This window comes from Protomyctophum parallelum (assembly GCF_964188405.1).
Source record: "Protomyctophum parallelum genome assembly, chromosome: 17".
Classification (NCBI taxonomy): Eukaryota; Metazoa; Chordata; class Actinopteri; order Myctophiformes; family Myctophidae; genus Protomyctophum; species Protomyctophum parallelum.
In genome coordinates this window covers 27,600,112-27,618,215 of record NC_139719.1, presented here as the reverse complement: position 1 = coordinate 27,618,215, position 18,104 = coordinate 27,600,112, and the positions used below count along the sequence as shown (strand labels likewise).

Below are 18,104 nucleotides of genomic sequence, written 5' to 3'. Positions count from 1 at the left end.
TATTTGTTGCTGTCCCCCACTATAAATCAGCGGATGCATGTACCGTACATGTGTAAACCGATCACATTGCTTTGCCCAGAGTTTACAGTCAGTGTGGACGCGGTGAAAAGAAAGAACAGGAATTCAGATATTTATGCCTTTTTTATCACATGAACCCTAGTGACCCTATACACTGGGAATGTCAAAGTACGGTAGGCAAACATTCTGCGAAAATGGGACGTGTACAAGCTCACAATGCATGTTTTGAGCCTATAACATGACTATCTGCCATTTTCAGCAAAGAGATTTGGTGTAGATAAAAAGGGATGTGTTTAAGTGGTTAATTAATGTTTTGCTCTTATGTTTTCAAGAGCAAAATAACGGAATAACTCAAGAACAGATTAGTTTCATGAAACTTGGGAATGATCAATTGTGCGTCATGGATAATTGGATTATCTTTGGAAGTAGAAGGTCAAAAGGTCAAGGTCACAAGCACGGTTAATATCCGGAACTGAATTTCATGACATTTTGTGGGATTGATATTTGGGCTTCCCAAAGAGATTCATTGACCTTTGGGTCCAGGACATGAGTGCAATCAAGGGCAATGGCAACATTTCACAACTCATAGGTGGAAATAACGTATCTTGACAATTGCATGGCAGAGGCATGTATTCTACTCTTTTGGGTCTTGAGCCAAAGGTGTATTGAATCAAAAGCTTTGTCTTATTATTCATCAGGTGATAGAGAATGTTGTGTTGAAACTGTGCTGTATGTCGGCAAGCACTGTAACTCCAAAGTGAACATGCTCCACACTCCATTGACTGCCATTACTAAGACTTCTAAATGACTTCCTTCCCCTGGAGTCGTATGTACTGCGTGTCTGCCTTTTTCCCGCTGTGCGCGGCACACACGCACGCACGCACACACACACACACACACACACACACACACACACACACACACACACACACACACACACACACACACACACACACACACACACACACACACACACACACACACACACACACACACACACACACACACACACACACACACACACACACACACACACACACACACACACACACACACACACAGTTTTAGATTTCACCATAATCTACAATGTAGTCATGTAACCAGTATGTAATGTAACCAGTACAGTACAACCAGAGGAGGGCACTGTTGGAATGTATGGTGTGGTCTGGACAGTTGAGCATTCAAGCTAATTTTGTAATAATGTCCTGTTGCTACTAACTACACTGTCATCGTGTCACAGACTTTGTGGTTTATTTGTGATTATAATCTGGCCATGCCATAATATATGACATTTGGTGAAAGTAGGCTAATGTTCACTGAAAATTAAAGGGATTCGGCGGTGTAGAGGGGGAAAGTACAGACCCCTGGGAGACCTCAGTCAACAGTGTGCATAGGTTTTAAGTAGTTATGTGCACTACCCAAGATACATTGAATATGGTAGTTGTTAGATGATGGGAGAAAGACTTTTGGTTAACATACTACTGAGCCATTTCTTATTCAAATGAGCATGGGGAGAACTTCCAGCTATTCAAAATGTGTATCTCCCATGATAACCCTACCTATATTGTGAGTCTGACCATTAATAAGTGATTTCCAAATGGAAAACACTATGCATGTGACAAAGATTTAAATTCAAACATTAAAGCTTGATGGAATTGAATTACTACTTTAATTACTACTTTTAATGATGTGCTCACAAACAAATCTATCTATAAATGCACCAAGTCTCTGCACGTACGTATGTCTGTAATTCAAATTCGACACACGCATTCCACACCCCCGCAGGGAGTGCAGTGCCCGGTGTCAAGTCGGTCGGACCCATGGTTGTCCAGAACCGCCACAAAAGGCCTCTGCCCGAGCTCTGGACAGAGCCCCTGCCCAGGCTCATTATTGGGCTGGCCTGTTCTGACAACACACACATATTGGGCATGCCTGACACAGAACTCCATATATAGGAATAAAGGGACACAGAGAGACAGATACTGGAATCTCCATATATGGGCATAAAAGGGACACAGACAGTTGGGTGGAACGGGTACTCTGACACGGGTATAACGGGTATTGCATAGCTTTGCCATCACAATTATGTTCTGACATCTGCATAGACTCCATATTTGAGCATGCCTGACAAAGAACTCCATATAATAGGCATAAAAGGGACACGGACATAATAACTGGGTGAGGCATGCATTTTCAACTTGCATCGTTCCAAGTAGGCCAGTGCCCAACGGGCGCCGCTATATATAAATGTAGCTGGACTCCCCTAGCTCCGATGCAAAGAAAACCAATGTTTGCATCTATTCTAAGCTGCCTTCATCAGGGTTGCCCACATCATATGTAACTTACTGCTCTATTAACTCTGAAGGCGTTGTTGGGAACAGGATGCAAAACGATTACCATAGTTAGAATGCCAGCCAGAGAGAGAGAGGGGGGGTCTTTGCCTTTCCTGTTGTGCCTCAGAAATGTGAGTTCCTGATCTGTGTGTGTACCAGAGAGAGAGAGAGAGAGAGAGAGAGAGAGAGAGAGAGAGAGAGAGAGAGAGAGAGAACTTAATTTGCCTTTTCTGTTGGTTCCTGTTTGACGAGGATGAAGATAATTAATTATTCTGGTTGTCAGTGACTAATTACAGTATTATTTTCATATAGTTTATTTGAACTTGAAATGTTGAAGTGGTTAATACTGGTTATGTTAATAATTTGTGTTTGCTTTTGACCATTACATGTACCAAATTGCCTACAGCATTGCAGCAGACAACCACACTACTAATAATTGCAAAAACTGTCAAGTAATGTCACAAAGTGCTGTCAGTTCCTCATTAAGTTCGAACTGCACCTCCTGCACTTACAGTATATTGAACATGCAGGTGACAAGCATTGGCAGGGTTCAGTGCTTGAGACAATGATATAGATTGACTGCTATGTATGTACTGTAGCAACACAAGATGTTTATGAGAAATCCTGTTCCCCTTCTGTGGTAGTTAAACTAGTTGGAGCTTTAAAGGTATATTCAGTGATTTCACTCAAAAAACCGTAGGTTTCGTTTTTGGCTGTGGGACCCAGCCTTTCGTCCAATCAGGATAGAGAGTCAAAAACGAAACCTAAGGTTTTTTGACCCCCAGGGGTTAACTGGGGACAGGGAGGAACTCCTTATATGGCCAGCACACTCTATAGTAGGGAGGATTATCACAACAAAACAAAAAAATAAGTGATATTTGAATTAAGTGAAATCACTGAATATACCTTTAAGCCCAAACCACACCAGTTGCAACTCCTTGGGACAAGCTGTTTTCAGGTCAACCACACCAATGCAACTCATTGAGTTGCAAGGAGTTACATTGGTGTGGTTGACCTTAAAGCAGTTTTGTCTTGGTTTACTTGAGCCTCCTCAAATGACCACAGAAAACAATCTGCACTTTCACAGACCACCAGTTGAAAACCCCTAGGTTAGACATGCAGTCATTAAACAAAAACACACGTGCGTGCATGCACATGTTGCACCCTGATGAAGGCCACAGCTGCAACACATTTGCACACTAATTTAACCTTTAGGCATTTTGTAAGGAAAGAGATGCCTGTTTGACTTGATTTTCTCTTTGAGTTGGCTAGGCCTATATGTTTTCTAAAGAGCACTGCTCCCCTAGGCTATACCGTACAAAATATTGAAACCAAAGCACTGGTTTGTTTGTTCTTCTTCCATTATTGTAAAATTTGTAGTGTTTTAGGAGCTGGTTATGTATTCAACAAAATGTGAGTTTACTTCACATCGAAGATTCGAGGTAAGTGGAATGCTGTAAATAATTGGCCTTTTATCGTTGGAGGCTCCATTAATCACCATGTTGTTTCAATCCGGGGAACATTTTGTAGGCCCAAGTGAACTGTACTGTATGTGTACCAGCATCTTCAGAGCTCCCAACATATGGGACCATTTAGTGTACTAAGCCCTGGCGCACTCTGTTCTCCCTCATGTACTCCCACTGCCCGCCTTTGAGTGAAATGTGTCCACTCCCCGGCCAAAATGGGGTGTAATAATTTAACATATTATTTTGCTATTATTGTATCCTCCAGAGGAGCAGTCATTATGTTTGTGTTGTAGCCAAGTAGGCTACCACATGAGAAATCATGGGAAGCATTTGATCTTTGTTTGCATAGCCTCGGAAACCCAGACGTTTTTGTTTGCATAGCTAATCATTTTCAAAAGTACACATTTCCTACCACTTTTATGTAAGCCATACAATGTGGCATAATGTATTGTAAAGGTTAATTGTCACTTTAATTGCCAGTGCAGCTTCCATCTACTATAGCCGCAATTTGCAACACTAGATTGCAGCTGTACGAAAAGCTTGAATTATCTTCTACCTGCAAAGTGTTTGTTTCATAAAAATCCACTGTAGACATTTTATGAGCTAAGTGTTCGAGTTTGGAAGCGCTCGTTGGAAATCACTCAACGGCCCCTGTGTACCACCTGTTTTGAAATGGCAGGAGGTTGTGTTATTGAAAATGAGCGCTTCCAAACTCGACACAAAATGACCTGCACAGAATTTCTTGACGGAAAGTAACTCATAACGGTGGATTTTTATGAAACAAACACTTTGCAGATAGATGGTAATTCAAGCTTTTCATACAGCTGCTGCTATGTTGGTGAGTTTAATATGATGTAATACTATCATAAGACTTTTCTGTTTGGATGTATGGACTGTCAGTGGCTGGTGTTGTCTAGATTCAAGTTCAACCCATTAAAATTGCGGCTACCATCTACCTATGGGTGATGTTTGTACAGCACAGATTGATACATTGGCTAATGAACACAGAAATGTGATTGATTGATATGGTGCATTGCCGTTTCTATTGGTCCCATAACTGGGAATCCCCCTCACATTTTTTCTTCCTTAAACCAAAGCAAGAAAATAACTCAATTGGCAGAAGTTAATAAATGAGTGACATATGGTACAGAGTATTCACATCCTTCTCTGAACAGTCTGTTCACAGAAGGATATTGTTGTATAAACAATAGCATGTCTGGTCCCAGTTTGCACTAAGAGAAGAGAAAATATCAGTGTCTCTGGCTAACAAAGGGATTACTGTACATACAGTAGAACAAAAGGTCACCTAACACACCTTAGAGCCACACCCAAGCCATAATGAATGCAATACCAGCAATGGTATTAAATAAAAAAATGTGTCTTGTAGTGTAACCTTTCATGACCACATGGTTATATACCTCTAAGAAAATAAACCCTTGGTCTTGACCAGATTTTTGTATTGAAGTTGACGCCATTAGTACTTTCCTCATTTTGTCAGAAGCCAAATCAAACACAAAGTTGCCTTACTTGTTCGTCTTGATTCCTGGGAGGTCATACGTATATCTACCGGGATGTCAGTCTCCTGTTGTGACTTGTGTACATGACTTAAACAGCGTGTGTCGACTGTGGCTCTTGGCAGACGGTGACAGGTGCCAAAGTGAAGCTTAGTGACCATGTGCTGAAAGCAGAAGTATTCTTTTTGAAGTGTCTCCAGGTAAGAACAATATTTTCATCCAATGCATGACCACGGTTCTATGTTTATGTAATTTTTGGTTCATGGTTTTGTTTTCTCTGGTTTATTGCATTCCTCATCTTACTCATTGTGTGCGTCCTCTGTCCATCTCTCCCACCTCTCTCCCACACACACTTCCTGCTATCTCTCTATCTTTTTCACACACATGTTCTCTGTTTCGCTCGTCTCTCCCTGCTCGCAGGGGGACAGGGCTGGGAGGCCTGCCTTTCTAATTGGCCCCTCTGATAAAGTTGGCTGTTTCCTGTGCTGTGCAGCGAGGTTGAGTGGGCTGTGAATGAGAATGCCCTGCTCTGTCTGTTAGCAACTCAGAGGATGTGTGACTAGAAACACGGGGGAATGTCTGGCACAACGGAGCCTTAACGGAGACTGAGTTTAGAAAAAAAGAATAAACGGATCAGAGAGGCAAAAACAAATGACATTGCAGTGACTGTTTGACACAATGCCATTGTTTTGCTGTAGTTTCTTCTAAGGATGGACGAGGGCAGTAGCGACTCCAAGACATTTGTGTCCACTTTCCATTTCGACCTGATGCCCGCCAGGGCCCAGAGTGCGGAGAAGAGCAAGAACGGACTGGACACCAGGGAGAAAATGCCTGTTGGAGGCAGCATGCTGGGACTCTCCCCTTCAACAGGTAACTAGAAGGATGGGCAAGTGGACTGCGTGCGTGCGTGCGTGTGTGTGTGTGTGTGTGTGTGTGTGTGTGTGTGTGTGTGTGTGTGTGTGTGTGTGTGTGTGTGTGTGTGTGTGTGTGTGTGTGTGTGTGTGTGTGTGTGTGTGTGTGTGTGTGTGTGTGATCATCATAATGTTTTTACATGCATATTTACATAGTTGAGAATTAAGCTCTTCTGCCAGCCAACTCTTTCTATTGTTTACATATAATTATGTATCATGTATCAAAATAAGGGACTAAATCAGTGTAGTGATTTAGACACCTATATCGCATGCGATGTAGTAGGTTTATTAAACGCACTGTAGAACTTTACACAAGCCATATTATGTGACCGGAATATGTTGTGTATGGCTAATACAAAAGTCAGCCAGATGAGATGGGATAGGAATACCGGTAGTAAAAACTTGATGATATAGAAACAGTGGCATGCAGTATCTTGATGAAAGAGTAAAGGCACATGGCGCCAGAAAAACATACCTGTATCTATATGCTTACACAGCGTAGGAGTGAGTAAGTATACTTATCTGTATGTTTACACAGCTTAGGTGCGGTAAGAATAGTTATCGATATGCTTACATAGCTTAAGAATGATTAAGTATTGTTAAAGGATTATGTATAGATACTGGGACGTTGGTCAAACCAATTGTACATATTACGAGTATGAGTATGTTATCCCACCCCTCAAGGACAACCGTGGGCGGTTTGTGTTCAAATTGATTATTTTTTTAGGGGCGTGCTGCCATGCTAGCCCCTCCAACATCTGGCTTTCGAAATTACATCATGATATGGGGGCCAAGTCTACAGGCTTTTTAGTGTTTGTTTAGAGCATTTTTAACGTCTATGGACTTTTAATGGTAATGTCTGTTTAAAGTGCTCTAAAACAAACATTATTTTTTAAAACCTTTGTATGAGGGTAAAACAAAGACCATCCTGGCCCTCAGGTACATCAGGTACATCAGGTACTGTACAGTTGTACAGTAGAGAAACTTTGCATGGGCAAACCGGTAGGTTGAATACTTTCTTAAATTAGATTAGCTGCTGCCCATTCAGTCAGTTCCCCGAGGCTATGTTTCTACCAAAGTATGTTTAGGGTGTAACTACAGTATCTGCAAAGCATCCGATTATCAAAGATAAAACATTTTTTGTTTTTGTAACTGCAGTGCTCTGAGAAAAGTTTTTTCCTCTGGCATTTGGCTCTCATTAAGTTGAGTAGTAAGAGTGCCATGTAAACTTTGACCACATTCCTCCCACCCCCCATCCCTGCACACCCCTGCTGGTCAGTTTCCTGACAATTGCCTTCCGTATAAATGGAATTTGTTTTGCACAGCCCGTCTGTCCTCGCCGCCAATAAACACACTGTTCTGTGAAGGCATCAAGGTAACCTTTCACATGGAAGACGAGAAATGTAGACACAGACAGACACGTGTTAGTTTGCTCTGACTGACATGTCCTGATACTGACAGGTAGGTAGGATCTTGTCAAGACTTGAAGCTTCACAGAAGATATTTCTGTGAGGACCAGTTTAGTGTACACTACAGTACAACCACATGATGACAATATCCTGGGTTTAAAGGATGTCACATGTCTATATTTGCTTGGTATTGCATTTCCTTCTACGTAATTGAGAGCAGTCGATGCATATGGTACATAATGTTAATCATCGTCTTACCATTGTGTAGACAGGAAATGCTTAGGGGTTGACTTCCTGTGGTCTTCCTTAGCAGGGGGCTTCTGAGGACTGGGTGGCTGTTTGTGTGTCATCTAAAGGCAACACAGGACCGTTGGCCATTAGATTGGACAGCAGCACTTGGGTCTATGCAGGGACGGATTAACCCCTACGAGGGCCCCTGGGCCGGTAATATTTGCAGGGCCCCCATAGCGTTCGTGTTTTTCCGTGTTTTTATCATCTTTTTAACCTAAGTTTAACAAAATTAACAGCCAATGAAGGGCCTTTTCAGGGCATCAAACCTAGTACCTCACGGTCCAATTTCCCCGAAGGGCCCCTGGGCCACTGGCCCAATGGCTAATTTGTCCCTGGGTCTATGTAGGCTACAGATTGTACAATGGGATTCCCCGACAGCAGAGTAATCAGGATTGACTAGTTTGCTGACAGGAAGTTTTGACTCATTTCCCATTTAGTATCTATACCTGCTTTAGTGCTTCTCCCATTAAACATGCATTTTAACATTTCTACAGCATGGATTGCTGTAGTGTTTTCGATTACAACTAAACATGGCTACTTTGATGTGGTTGGTTAGATCTCTGTTTTATCTGTTCAAATTGAAGACCCTTATCTGTCCACAGAAACCAGCTCAGAAGGAGAAAACTCCACCAGCAAAGGTAGTTGAACCCACATCATGTTGATGATGCATGCTTCTCAGGATTCCAACTAAAAGTAAACAAAATGATTTCAATTGATTTCACATGACGTGCTTGTCATTTTTGTTCCTTGTTGAGAAGCAGAGTTGACACATGCGCGTACATGCGTACCACTACCTACAGTAAATACTCTGTCAGGGTTGACGTCACGCCTACCTAGTTGTGACGTCATCCCCTCCTTATATAAGGCACCTTGCCAGAACCATTCTCTGTCTGATCATAAATCTTCAAATCTTCAATCAAGTCTGTATGATAATCTAAACCTAAGCCTGACAACTTAAGCTTTCTTAACTTGTCCGTAAAGATGAAGATATCGCCAAGACCTAACTTCGCCAAGGAGTTCCAGCTGGTCAGCACTTCCCGCTCTTGTGACCAAGAACGTTCTCACCCTTACATACTCGGCACACGTATAAAGAAAAGACCACCAGTAATCACATTAAACACCAACTTAGCATTTAACATTTTGGGCTCCATCTTGTGCCACCCTTATCCCTAAACTTACTTGCCATTTTTTACTATTTTGAAAATCATTTTAAAATAGTTCAACTAGCCGATCTACATCTACACATTGTGAGCTTGTAGATCAGCTATTTTAACTATTTTAAAAGGTTTATTAAAATAGTAAAAAATGCCAAATAAGTTTAGGGATAAGGGTTAAGGGGTTGGCGCAATATATAACATCTTATCTGCCGTATTCACTGTCTCTGCCATTCCTCAGGACCAGCGGTGCAGTTTGTGGACCCTCCAGGGAAGGTGGAGGTTGGGGTGGGTGACCAGGCCAGACTCCATTGTGTGTTCAGCAGCAGCAGTGTCCCGGTGGCCTGCTGCTGGATTCACAACAGAGACAAGGTGAGCACTTTTATTCATTTGATTTATTGGTCCACTATTTTACAGCGCATCTTTTCCGTGACTTACAGACCCGAACATGCGCTCTGTGACACACGCTCATGCTTCCGCGGTGCTCCGCAAGGAATCTCGGGAAAGTTTTGCCCTCCCTTGAGCACATACGCTCCAGAGACGGAAAGGGCGTGTCTACGTTTATACCGGTATGTCTGCTGCTCACCAGTCACCACTGCAGAGGCGGTGCCTCTGGATTGGCCAGGCATCCATATGAACAGAGCTTGGTGGTGTTCGCTGGAGGAAGGCCGCGCAGGGAGGGTGATCTCTATCGCTGCACTAGTGACTTCTACAGGTTGGTCAGGGTTACCTTTTCAGAGAGGTGCAGATAGAACTAGGAGGAACTGGGTGTTTTCTGCATGTGCCACTTCCTCTCAGTAAAACTCCTCTCTGTCAGGTGAATAGAAGCAGCCCGCATGTCGGACTAATGCTCCGTCAGAATTACGTAATTCCGACGGAGCATTAGTCCGACATGCGGGAACAACGGTCGGACTAGCGCTCGAACATTTTCTGCTCCCGTGCTTGCGGTTAGGGATAGAGGTAGGTTGTCGGTCTAATGACTGTTGGAGCCTGTGAAGGAAGTATAAGGGAAGGGGCCCAAAGTTCTTTCCAAAATGGTGTGAGTGCATGGAGCCCATTCCACATTCCAGTGTGTTCTAGTGAGCAGAGCACAGACATCCACAAGTCTCCTCTGATACGCGTGATGATGTCAAGGCTGCTTCTATTCACCTGACAGAGAGGAGTTTTACTGAGAGGAAGTGGCACATGCAGAAAACACCCAGTGCTACCCCAGTGGGTCTCAAAATGAGCTTGAGTGGGTTCCAAATGGCGCCGTACGGGTGTGTAACTCTGAGAGTGTACAAATGGACCGTCCATTTGCCATTTGTACACTCAGAGTTATGGGGTTCCTTGAAATTAAAAAGTTTGAGAACCACTGCACACCAAATGGAACAGAGCCTTAATTAGTATCATCGGTAACGCCTGCGAAGGAAGTAGGGAAGCGGCCCGGAAGTATAGGAAGAGTTATTCTGTGTGCATTGAGCCCATATTGGGTGTCTTCCATCTGCAGGTGGTGGTGGACGGTCCTCGGACACGTGTCAGCAGCAGTGGGACAGAGAGCAGTGTGGAGATCAGCCAGGCATGTCCAGAAGACACAGGCTCCTACACCGTCGTGGTGCGAAACCGAAGGGGCTCCGCCCAGCAAACGGTCTCCCTCAATGTCATAGGTGAGACCTGTGGTCCCCAAAAGGGATACCCCATACATAATTACATAACTATGACCTGTTAAACTATTCCAACCTGGCGGCGCACCTATTTCTGAAGACGTCAAGGACGATCCAAAACAACAAATGGGTAACCATTCAGCAATGCAGAACATTTGTTACAGAAAAAGCAAAATGAAGAGTTAACTGTACCGAAACTATGAGCTGAGATGAGACCGGCTGGCAGGTCACGAAGGGTACTCCGGCTGTCTCTCTTTATCCTGGTCTTCTCTCATCTTCCCATACATCTGAAAGAAATAGTGTTTCTCCTCATACTGTACCAATCATGGTCACACTCCATCAACAGAAAATGCCTGTCCAGACATACGTTGGATGGAATGTAGGAATGTACTGTTAGGCCCAGTATGTTATCTCTAATGGTACACATGAACACACTCGAAATATAAATATCGGCAAAAATATAAGTTATTGACATTTGGTTATTATTAGTAGCCTATGTACTGTATATTGAACATATTTGCTGCAGTTTACATATGTTTTATATGTAATGCACTGCAGAGATTTTGAGAAAATACTAAGTTAACTTGAATCATCCACAACATACATTACAGTACGGTAGTATGTAAAGTAGCACTAGCAGAAAAAACAACAATTTGAAAAAATAAATGATAACGAATCCCAAATAGAATTGCACTGAAAATGCTATACTGTAGTGTACCTGGTTTGTTTAACTGGTCCTAATTTTAGGATCACAAAGGTAACAGACTCATTCCGATCCTGATATTTTGATTCTTGATCCTACCCTATCCAGCTTGTATAAATTAGGTCAAAACTAAGTAAAAATTTAAAACTAGTCAACTCGTACGTCTAAGATTGTGTAAAGTTAGTATTGTCATGTCTTTAAATTGTTTAAACATAAAACTCTATACTTTATTGACTAACTATTGTCTGGGGCTCTGGGCTAATTCTGGGCTTGTTTTTGGATATGTTTTGAGTATGTGTGCAATGTGCATCCAAACTAAACCATGACTTCTCCTCAGACCGTCCCACCCCTCCTGCATCCCACCCTGTTGTCTCCCAGCAGTCCACTGACTCTCTGGTCTTATCCTGGTCGGGTCCCGGCTTCGACGGAGGCAGCGCCATCTTGGGCTATGTAGTGGAGATGAAGGACGCCGGTACCGACGAGGCCGGGAGCTGGACAGAAGTCACCGCTCACTGCAAGAACACTTCATATCAGGTCCGCTCAGGGCTGGATCCTCAGGGGAAGTACCGCTTCCGGGTCAGGGCCTTCAACGCTGCGGGGGTCGGTGAGCCAAGTGAGGAGTCTGCCTGTGTCAACATGTCCAATGCAGGTTGGTGATCTTTCTTAAAAAAAATTAAAAAAGGAAAGAAAAAGAGAACGTGCAGTGCAGGTTGAACAGTTTAAGTGAGGGTATTAATTAATTGGAGATTGAATTTGTGTTCAGACATTGATGATAACGATAATATTCTTATGCAGGAGAGCAGAAAGAGGAGATCCAGTCATATGTGACAATAACCATTGACACCACACACAACGTCAAGGACCACTACAATGTGCACGAGAAGCTGGGAACGTAAGTACGGATTGTGCAGGTGAACGTCTCAAATGTTTACATGTAGCTGTAGCTAAGGGACTGAATTAGTGGTTTCCAACGCCTCATTGATGGATGATAGGTGAAACTACAGGGAGGTGCAACACAGTAACACAGTCATGCAGCATAGACATAACAATAACACAGACTTCACAGGGAAGTCCCTAGAGTTGCAGGTTTCAGTGGAGCGTCCAGGATGCCTTACTTGTGCTCTTTTTGTATGATTCCAGAGGGAAGTTTGGCCAGGTGTTCAGACTGTCCCACAAGGAGACCGGCCAGGTGAGTGCAGGGAAGTTCTACCGAGGCCGCACCTCCAAGGACAGGTTGGAGGCACGCCAGGAGATGGAGCTGATGAACTCTCTCCATCACCCCAAACTGTGCCAGTGTCTGGCAGCGTACGACACTCGCACTGAGATGGTCATGGTCATGGAGTTGTGAGTATATATCTAAGAGGAACAGAGACCACCTCCAACAGAGAAAGGCTTCATAATGGGAGTGCGTTAATTACACTGTAGACATTTCTGGTTCACAAAAAAAGCTAGGCCTATTTTCAAAAGATCTTTGGAACATTACAGGGATCAGTTGACACAAAATATTTTTAAGATAAATTTGCTGCGGCCAAATATTAATTTGGCGGTCCTTGAACCACTGCTCTAAAGTAATTAAATAACCATGCAGATAACCAAGATGACACTCACAGCATTTGTCCTGTGTGTCTGTGTGTATGTTGTGTGCGTCCAGCATCGCGGGCGGGGAGCTGTTCGAACGCATCCTTGATGACGACTTTGAGCACACGGAGCCCACCAGTGCGCGCTACATGCAGCAGATTCTGGAGGGCATGCAGTATGTCCACAAGCAGAACATCGTCCACATGGACCTCAAGCCGGAGAACATCGTCTGTGTGGACACCACCGGAACACGCATCAAGATCATCGACTTCGGCTTGGCTAGGAAACTGGGTTAGTAGGCTATACTCTTTGTGTTGTGGCTGGGACATTACATATTGTGTGTACGTATACGTACTATGTGTATCATATTTGACTCTATAAGCTTTTCTTTGGTTTTTCTTGAAAGTAGTTTTTTTTTTCCTCCCTGTAAAGTCTTTGGGAAATATATAAATTTTAGTTATATTATATTTAATACATTTATACTACATTGTCCCCTTCTTCCAGAACCTGGTAAAACCTTGACCTGCATGCAGGGGACCCCAGAGTTTGTGGCTCCTGAGGTCATTAACTATGAGCCTGTTGGTTTGGAGTCTGACTTGTGGAGTGTTGGAGTTATCTGTTTTATTCTGTAAGTAAACCCTCAAACTTTTGTCACAGTAAAAATACAAAGCTGTGCTAAATAACTTTGTCTCTAAAAGCATTGTTCTTTATCGCCACCTGCTGGTGTTTGTAGCCATTAACGACACTTGCAGTGGAACCATATTCTTACAAAGACATTTGACTTCTACACCAAATCAATATGCCAGGTTAGGTTATGACAAAAAGATTATATTTTGTATGTAATGTATAATTTAATATGACAGATCTGTTTGTAATACACAGCTACATAAAAGTATTTATGTGCTGTCTGACACACCTCCTTCATGCATTACTCTATCCATGTTCAGTGTCTTAAAATAAATGTAGTAGCATTTGAAATAATTAATCAAAAACAGATCAGTTAAGTGATGTATCATATAATTTCTAACGTGCTGTTTTTTTATAAGCTTTTGTTTTAACTGCTGTCTAAATGTATTAAGCAATTTCAAGATGCATTGGATTCATATAACCTGTGATGCACATTTATCATCCTCCTTTAGCTTTATTATGCTGTGGTCTTAATTAAATCTAAAACAGACAGACAATATGGATAAATATGTTCAATTGCCTATACATTTCTACTTGTATTGGTGTCCTGTAGCTACAATCATATAGACTGTACCTTATCATTAGTTGTCAGCTTTGTGTCCGTTTCTGTGGTATTGCAACAGCACCAGATGCCACACAACATTCCATGCGTTTTGACTCGTACGTTTTTCTCATACGCAGGCTAAGTGGTGAGTCTCCATTCCAGGGGAACAGTGATGCAGAGACACTGGCACTGGTGACATCTGGCACTTATGAGTTTGATGAGGAAAGCTTTGAGGACATCTCTGTAGAGGCGAAGGACTTCATCGGCTCCCTGCTGAAGAAAGACCCCAGGTTTGACTCTCAAAGTGAATTTTCTACATTATCTCCACACTACTACTGCTGATTTATTATTGTGGATTTGCAATCTGTCCAGCTGAATTGAGCCACCCACCTAATTAGCACTAAAAGACCTGTACCACCATGTCAATGAATGTCCCGACACTGGTGAGATCATGGAAATGCACAACTGTGTTAGTAACATCATAGCAGCAGAAATGTGGCACTGAGTAAAATGTAAACACAGAAGCAGAAAAACCAGGTTTGCATTCGTCCTAAATAATAATAATGACTCCCACCATGTGTTCCACTGTGGTGCTCCAGGTCCAGGCTGTCCTGTGACGAGGCGTTGGCCCACCCATGGATGGTCTCTTTCACCCCTCTGAACCGCAGGCCCACCAAGTCCCTCAACAAGGACAAGATAAGAAGATTCCTGGCCAAGCGCAAGTGGAAGGTAACGCACACACGCAGAGGAAAGGAGTGGAAGTCTGCAGACCGCGCAGTGTAGCTCCCAATAGAAAAATAATTATTTTACGAGTGAAACAAAATGTATATAAACACTGAAAATTAATATCAGTGGAGCCCTTACCTTAAGAATTGTCATTTACAGACTCTCTCAATGTTTTTACATTCTCTTATTATAGAAAGCCGGCAAGGCTGTCCTGGCCCTAAAGCGGATGACTAACCTAACTAGCAAATCAGAGGAACCTGGCAGTCCTTCAGAGGGTAAAACACACACACACACACACACACACACACGTCCCTCTGAAACTGTGTCTCCTGGGACCCCAAATATTAAAGCTGACATTATTGTTCTTTTTCTTTTGTAGCATTCTTAGCTTAAATAAGCAAAATGTATCCCCCTTGAAGTAACAAAACAAACATATTGTACTACTTGATCTTTACTTTGTGGTCTAGCAGTTGTTTAACATCCAAAGTGCCAATTATAATGTGCCTGTCCCTCTGGGTAATGGGAAACACCCATCACGTCATAGCTATAGGATTGATGTCTTAAACACACACCCTTCAGGTTATAGGAATGGTGTCACTTGTAAACTCAGCTCTCTGTGAGTTGTTTTTACTGCCAACAAGTTGCAAGGCTCTACACACAGTGCACCTTTCTCACCATCAACCATACATGGCATCTCTGGCATGTCCAAGAGCCCCTGTCTAACGGAATCATTCTGGACCCCTCACCCGCACACACTGTAATGTCCTTCTTGACCTCAGGGCTCAGCTGTGTACTGTACATGTCAACTGGTATATTTCATTGTGCCACTCAATTTTGTCACCAGTAAAGTGTTTTCTTGTAATCGTCAAACTATGTGTTGCTCAGAGACGGGCTGGAGCCCAGAGGCAGAGAAAGCCATACAGTCACTGGGGGAGCAGTTTCAGAGTGAACCTCTCTTCCTGCAGCCGCTGAAAGACACCAACCTGCCTGAGGGAGATACTGCCCGGCTAACATGTCTAATCCAGGGTAGGATCCCAAGCAGCATCGTATTAGCATATTATTCTAGAGACAATTTTGTCTCAGCTAGGGTATTTGAAGAAATAGGCTTATACAACTAAATGATGGTCTCAATCTCTGTTGTGCTGGCTGGGTAAAATGCATCGTTTCAGTTCTGTTAGGCTGACGGGGTAAAATGCCACCATGTACATCTAGAATTGTCTCAATTCTGGAAATCTGAGCCGACGGATAACATTGTACTCCAAAGGCCACGGTGTTCACAGTTAAAACAGTGTACTCTACTGTATCAGAGGCAAACTGATGCATGACAGGTCAGCTCTCTAGCCTCTAACAAAGTTGAGACAGGTTTTTTTAGGTACCGTAGTCTATTCTTAACCTCTTGAGACTGTAGCATGATTAGCATCCCTATTCTTGGCTGAACGTGGTGAAAACAAGAGCAGTAGATTGGCTATTTTCAGCAAAGAGATTTGGTGTAGAGGGAAATACTAAATACCAAATACACTGCATTCGCAACTCTGCGGCAATTTAGACCCAGAAAGCTGACACAGGTGATTCTCTTGGAGTACATCTCCTGCTCAGTGCATTTTGTCATTGTGTGAACCTCTAGGCTACCCAGAACCACAGGTGCAGTGGCTCCAGAACAAGGACCCAGTGGAACAGTCGTCCAGGGTGACCGTGGAGCGCCTCAAGGACGGACTCTGCTCTCTGGTTCTCTCCGATCTGATACCTGCCGACTCTGGAGTTTATGAGTGCAGGGCCACCAACGGCCTCGGGGAGGCGCTGTGCTCTGCAAAACTGACCGTGGGGTTGTAAGGAATAAGCGAGAGGAAGGAATTTAGTTTATAAATCTTAAAAACATGTCCACTCACTGGAAGGGGCTTTAATTTCAGTGTGTGGACATTATTTCATCTGTTCATGGGCTAATTATTTCATGCAGACCCTTTTATTCAATATTTGTGTATGAACCTCATCAGTTTAGAATGTTTCTCTTCATTAAAACTGACCATTATATTTTAAGTTGGGCTGGGATAGGTTGTGAGCATAAACACAGCATTGGCTGCCTGGCTTTGATATAATTAAATAAAAAAAATCCAATCATAAGGTTGCAACACATTCACATAAATTCCTATTCTTTATTCACCAGTTAAATGGAGCACTTTGTCTTTAGCAGGTGATGAATGTTATTATATTTTCAGTTACACACGCACAAGAGCACAATGGGTTCTGCTTTGTTTAACCACGTGAACCACAGCACCCCGATTCTAGTGGGGAATGTTTGACAAATACCAGATCTACAAGCTCACAGCGTACTGCATAGCTTGTAGATTGTACTGCAGGCTTGTCTGATTTTCGGTGAAGAGATTTGGTGCAGAAAAAACTGCCATGGGGGACCCTTGTCAACCAAGTAATTTATATGGGGTTTAACCACAGCCCACAATTGTATTTTATGGTTAAAAATAAATGTTTAACTTAAATGTATGTGTTGCTAATATTACATGGAAAAATAGACTGAATGTTAAACCTTGTCTTCTAGAACAGATTAGCTCATGGTAATCAGCTACTCTATGGCAGGTAGAGATAATGTTTAACAATAGGAGTGAATGGTCTGGTTGCAACAGATTAACCTGTGGAACTATTGGTCTGCTTGTAAAGCAACACCAGTTACTGAGGTTTCTGCTCATTTTTAGTTCTGGACACATTTGTCAACAAAGTATAAACTCCAACTTTTCACTTTCTTGGGAATGTGTACTGTATATTATGACTAGTATTCTCTAATCACTCTACCTACATACCTAAGTACTTTTGAATGTATTATTTGTTACCCAATAACTTTCACATAGACTGGGGCTGGGGAAGCTGATACTCCAGTAAAAGCTGTGAAACATATTGTAATGGTCAATGCACTTCACAATTCAATGGTTATTACTTCACTTACTGAATATTGTTTATATACTGAGTCTGACCATGTCTTTAAAATGTATGTCATGTTAATACTACTTTTAAATGTATTTTTGTTTTCTGCTATTTCTATACTTCCATAAATGCTTTGCGGTATGATGAAGCTGGTTTTGGAGCCACCACTTTGTTTTTCCATATACAACTTAAAAAT

General features: G+C 42.6%; 1 protein-coding gene across 1 annotated transcript; it reads left to right on the top strand.

Moving 5' to 3' along the window:
• On the top strand, positions 1-18,092 carry LOC310874339 (myosin light chain kinase, smooth muscle-like). Its single transcript, XM_083787110.1, has 16 exons — positions 1-39; positions 5,457-5,531; positions 6,030-6,201; positions 8,545-8,580; positions 9,338-9,468; positions 10,586-10,742; positions 11,780-12,091; positions 12,238-12,334; positions 12,583-12,786; positions 13,094-13,311; positions 13,525-13,648; positions 14,389-14,541; positions 14,851-14,980; positions 15,171-15,252; positions 15,863-16,003; positions 16,602-18,092. The coding sequence occupies exons 1-16, from the start codon at positions 34-36 to the stop codon at positions 16,805-16,807; spliced, it is 2,244 nt and encodes a 747-aa protein (XP_083643236.1). The 5' UTR covers positions 1-33; the 3' UTR covers positions 16,808-18,092.
• The last annotated feature ends 12 nt before the right edge of the window (positions 18,093-18,104 follow it).

Bases quoted from the DNA above. Each gene is read 5' to 3' on its own strand.
- LOC310874339 (XM_083787110.1), top strand. The intron at 13,649-14,388 runs GTAAGTAAACCC...TCTCATACGCAG, and splicing joins GGAGTTATCTGTTTTATTCT to GCTAAGTGGTGAGTCTCCAT. The intron at 14,981-15,170 runs GTAACGCACACA...CTCTTATTATAG, and splicing joins TGGCCAAGCGCAAGTGGAAG to AAAGCCGGCAAGGCTGTCCT.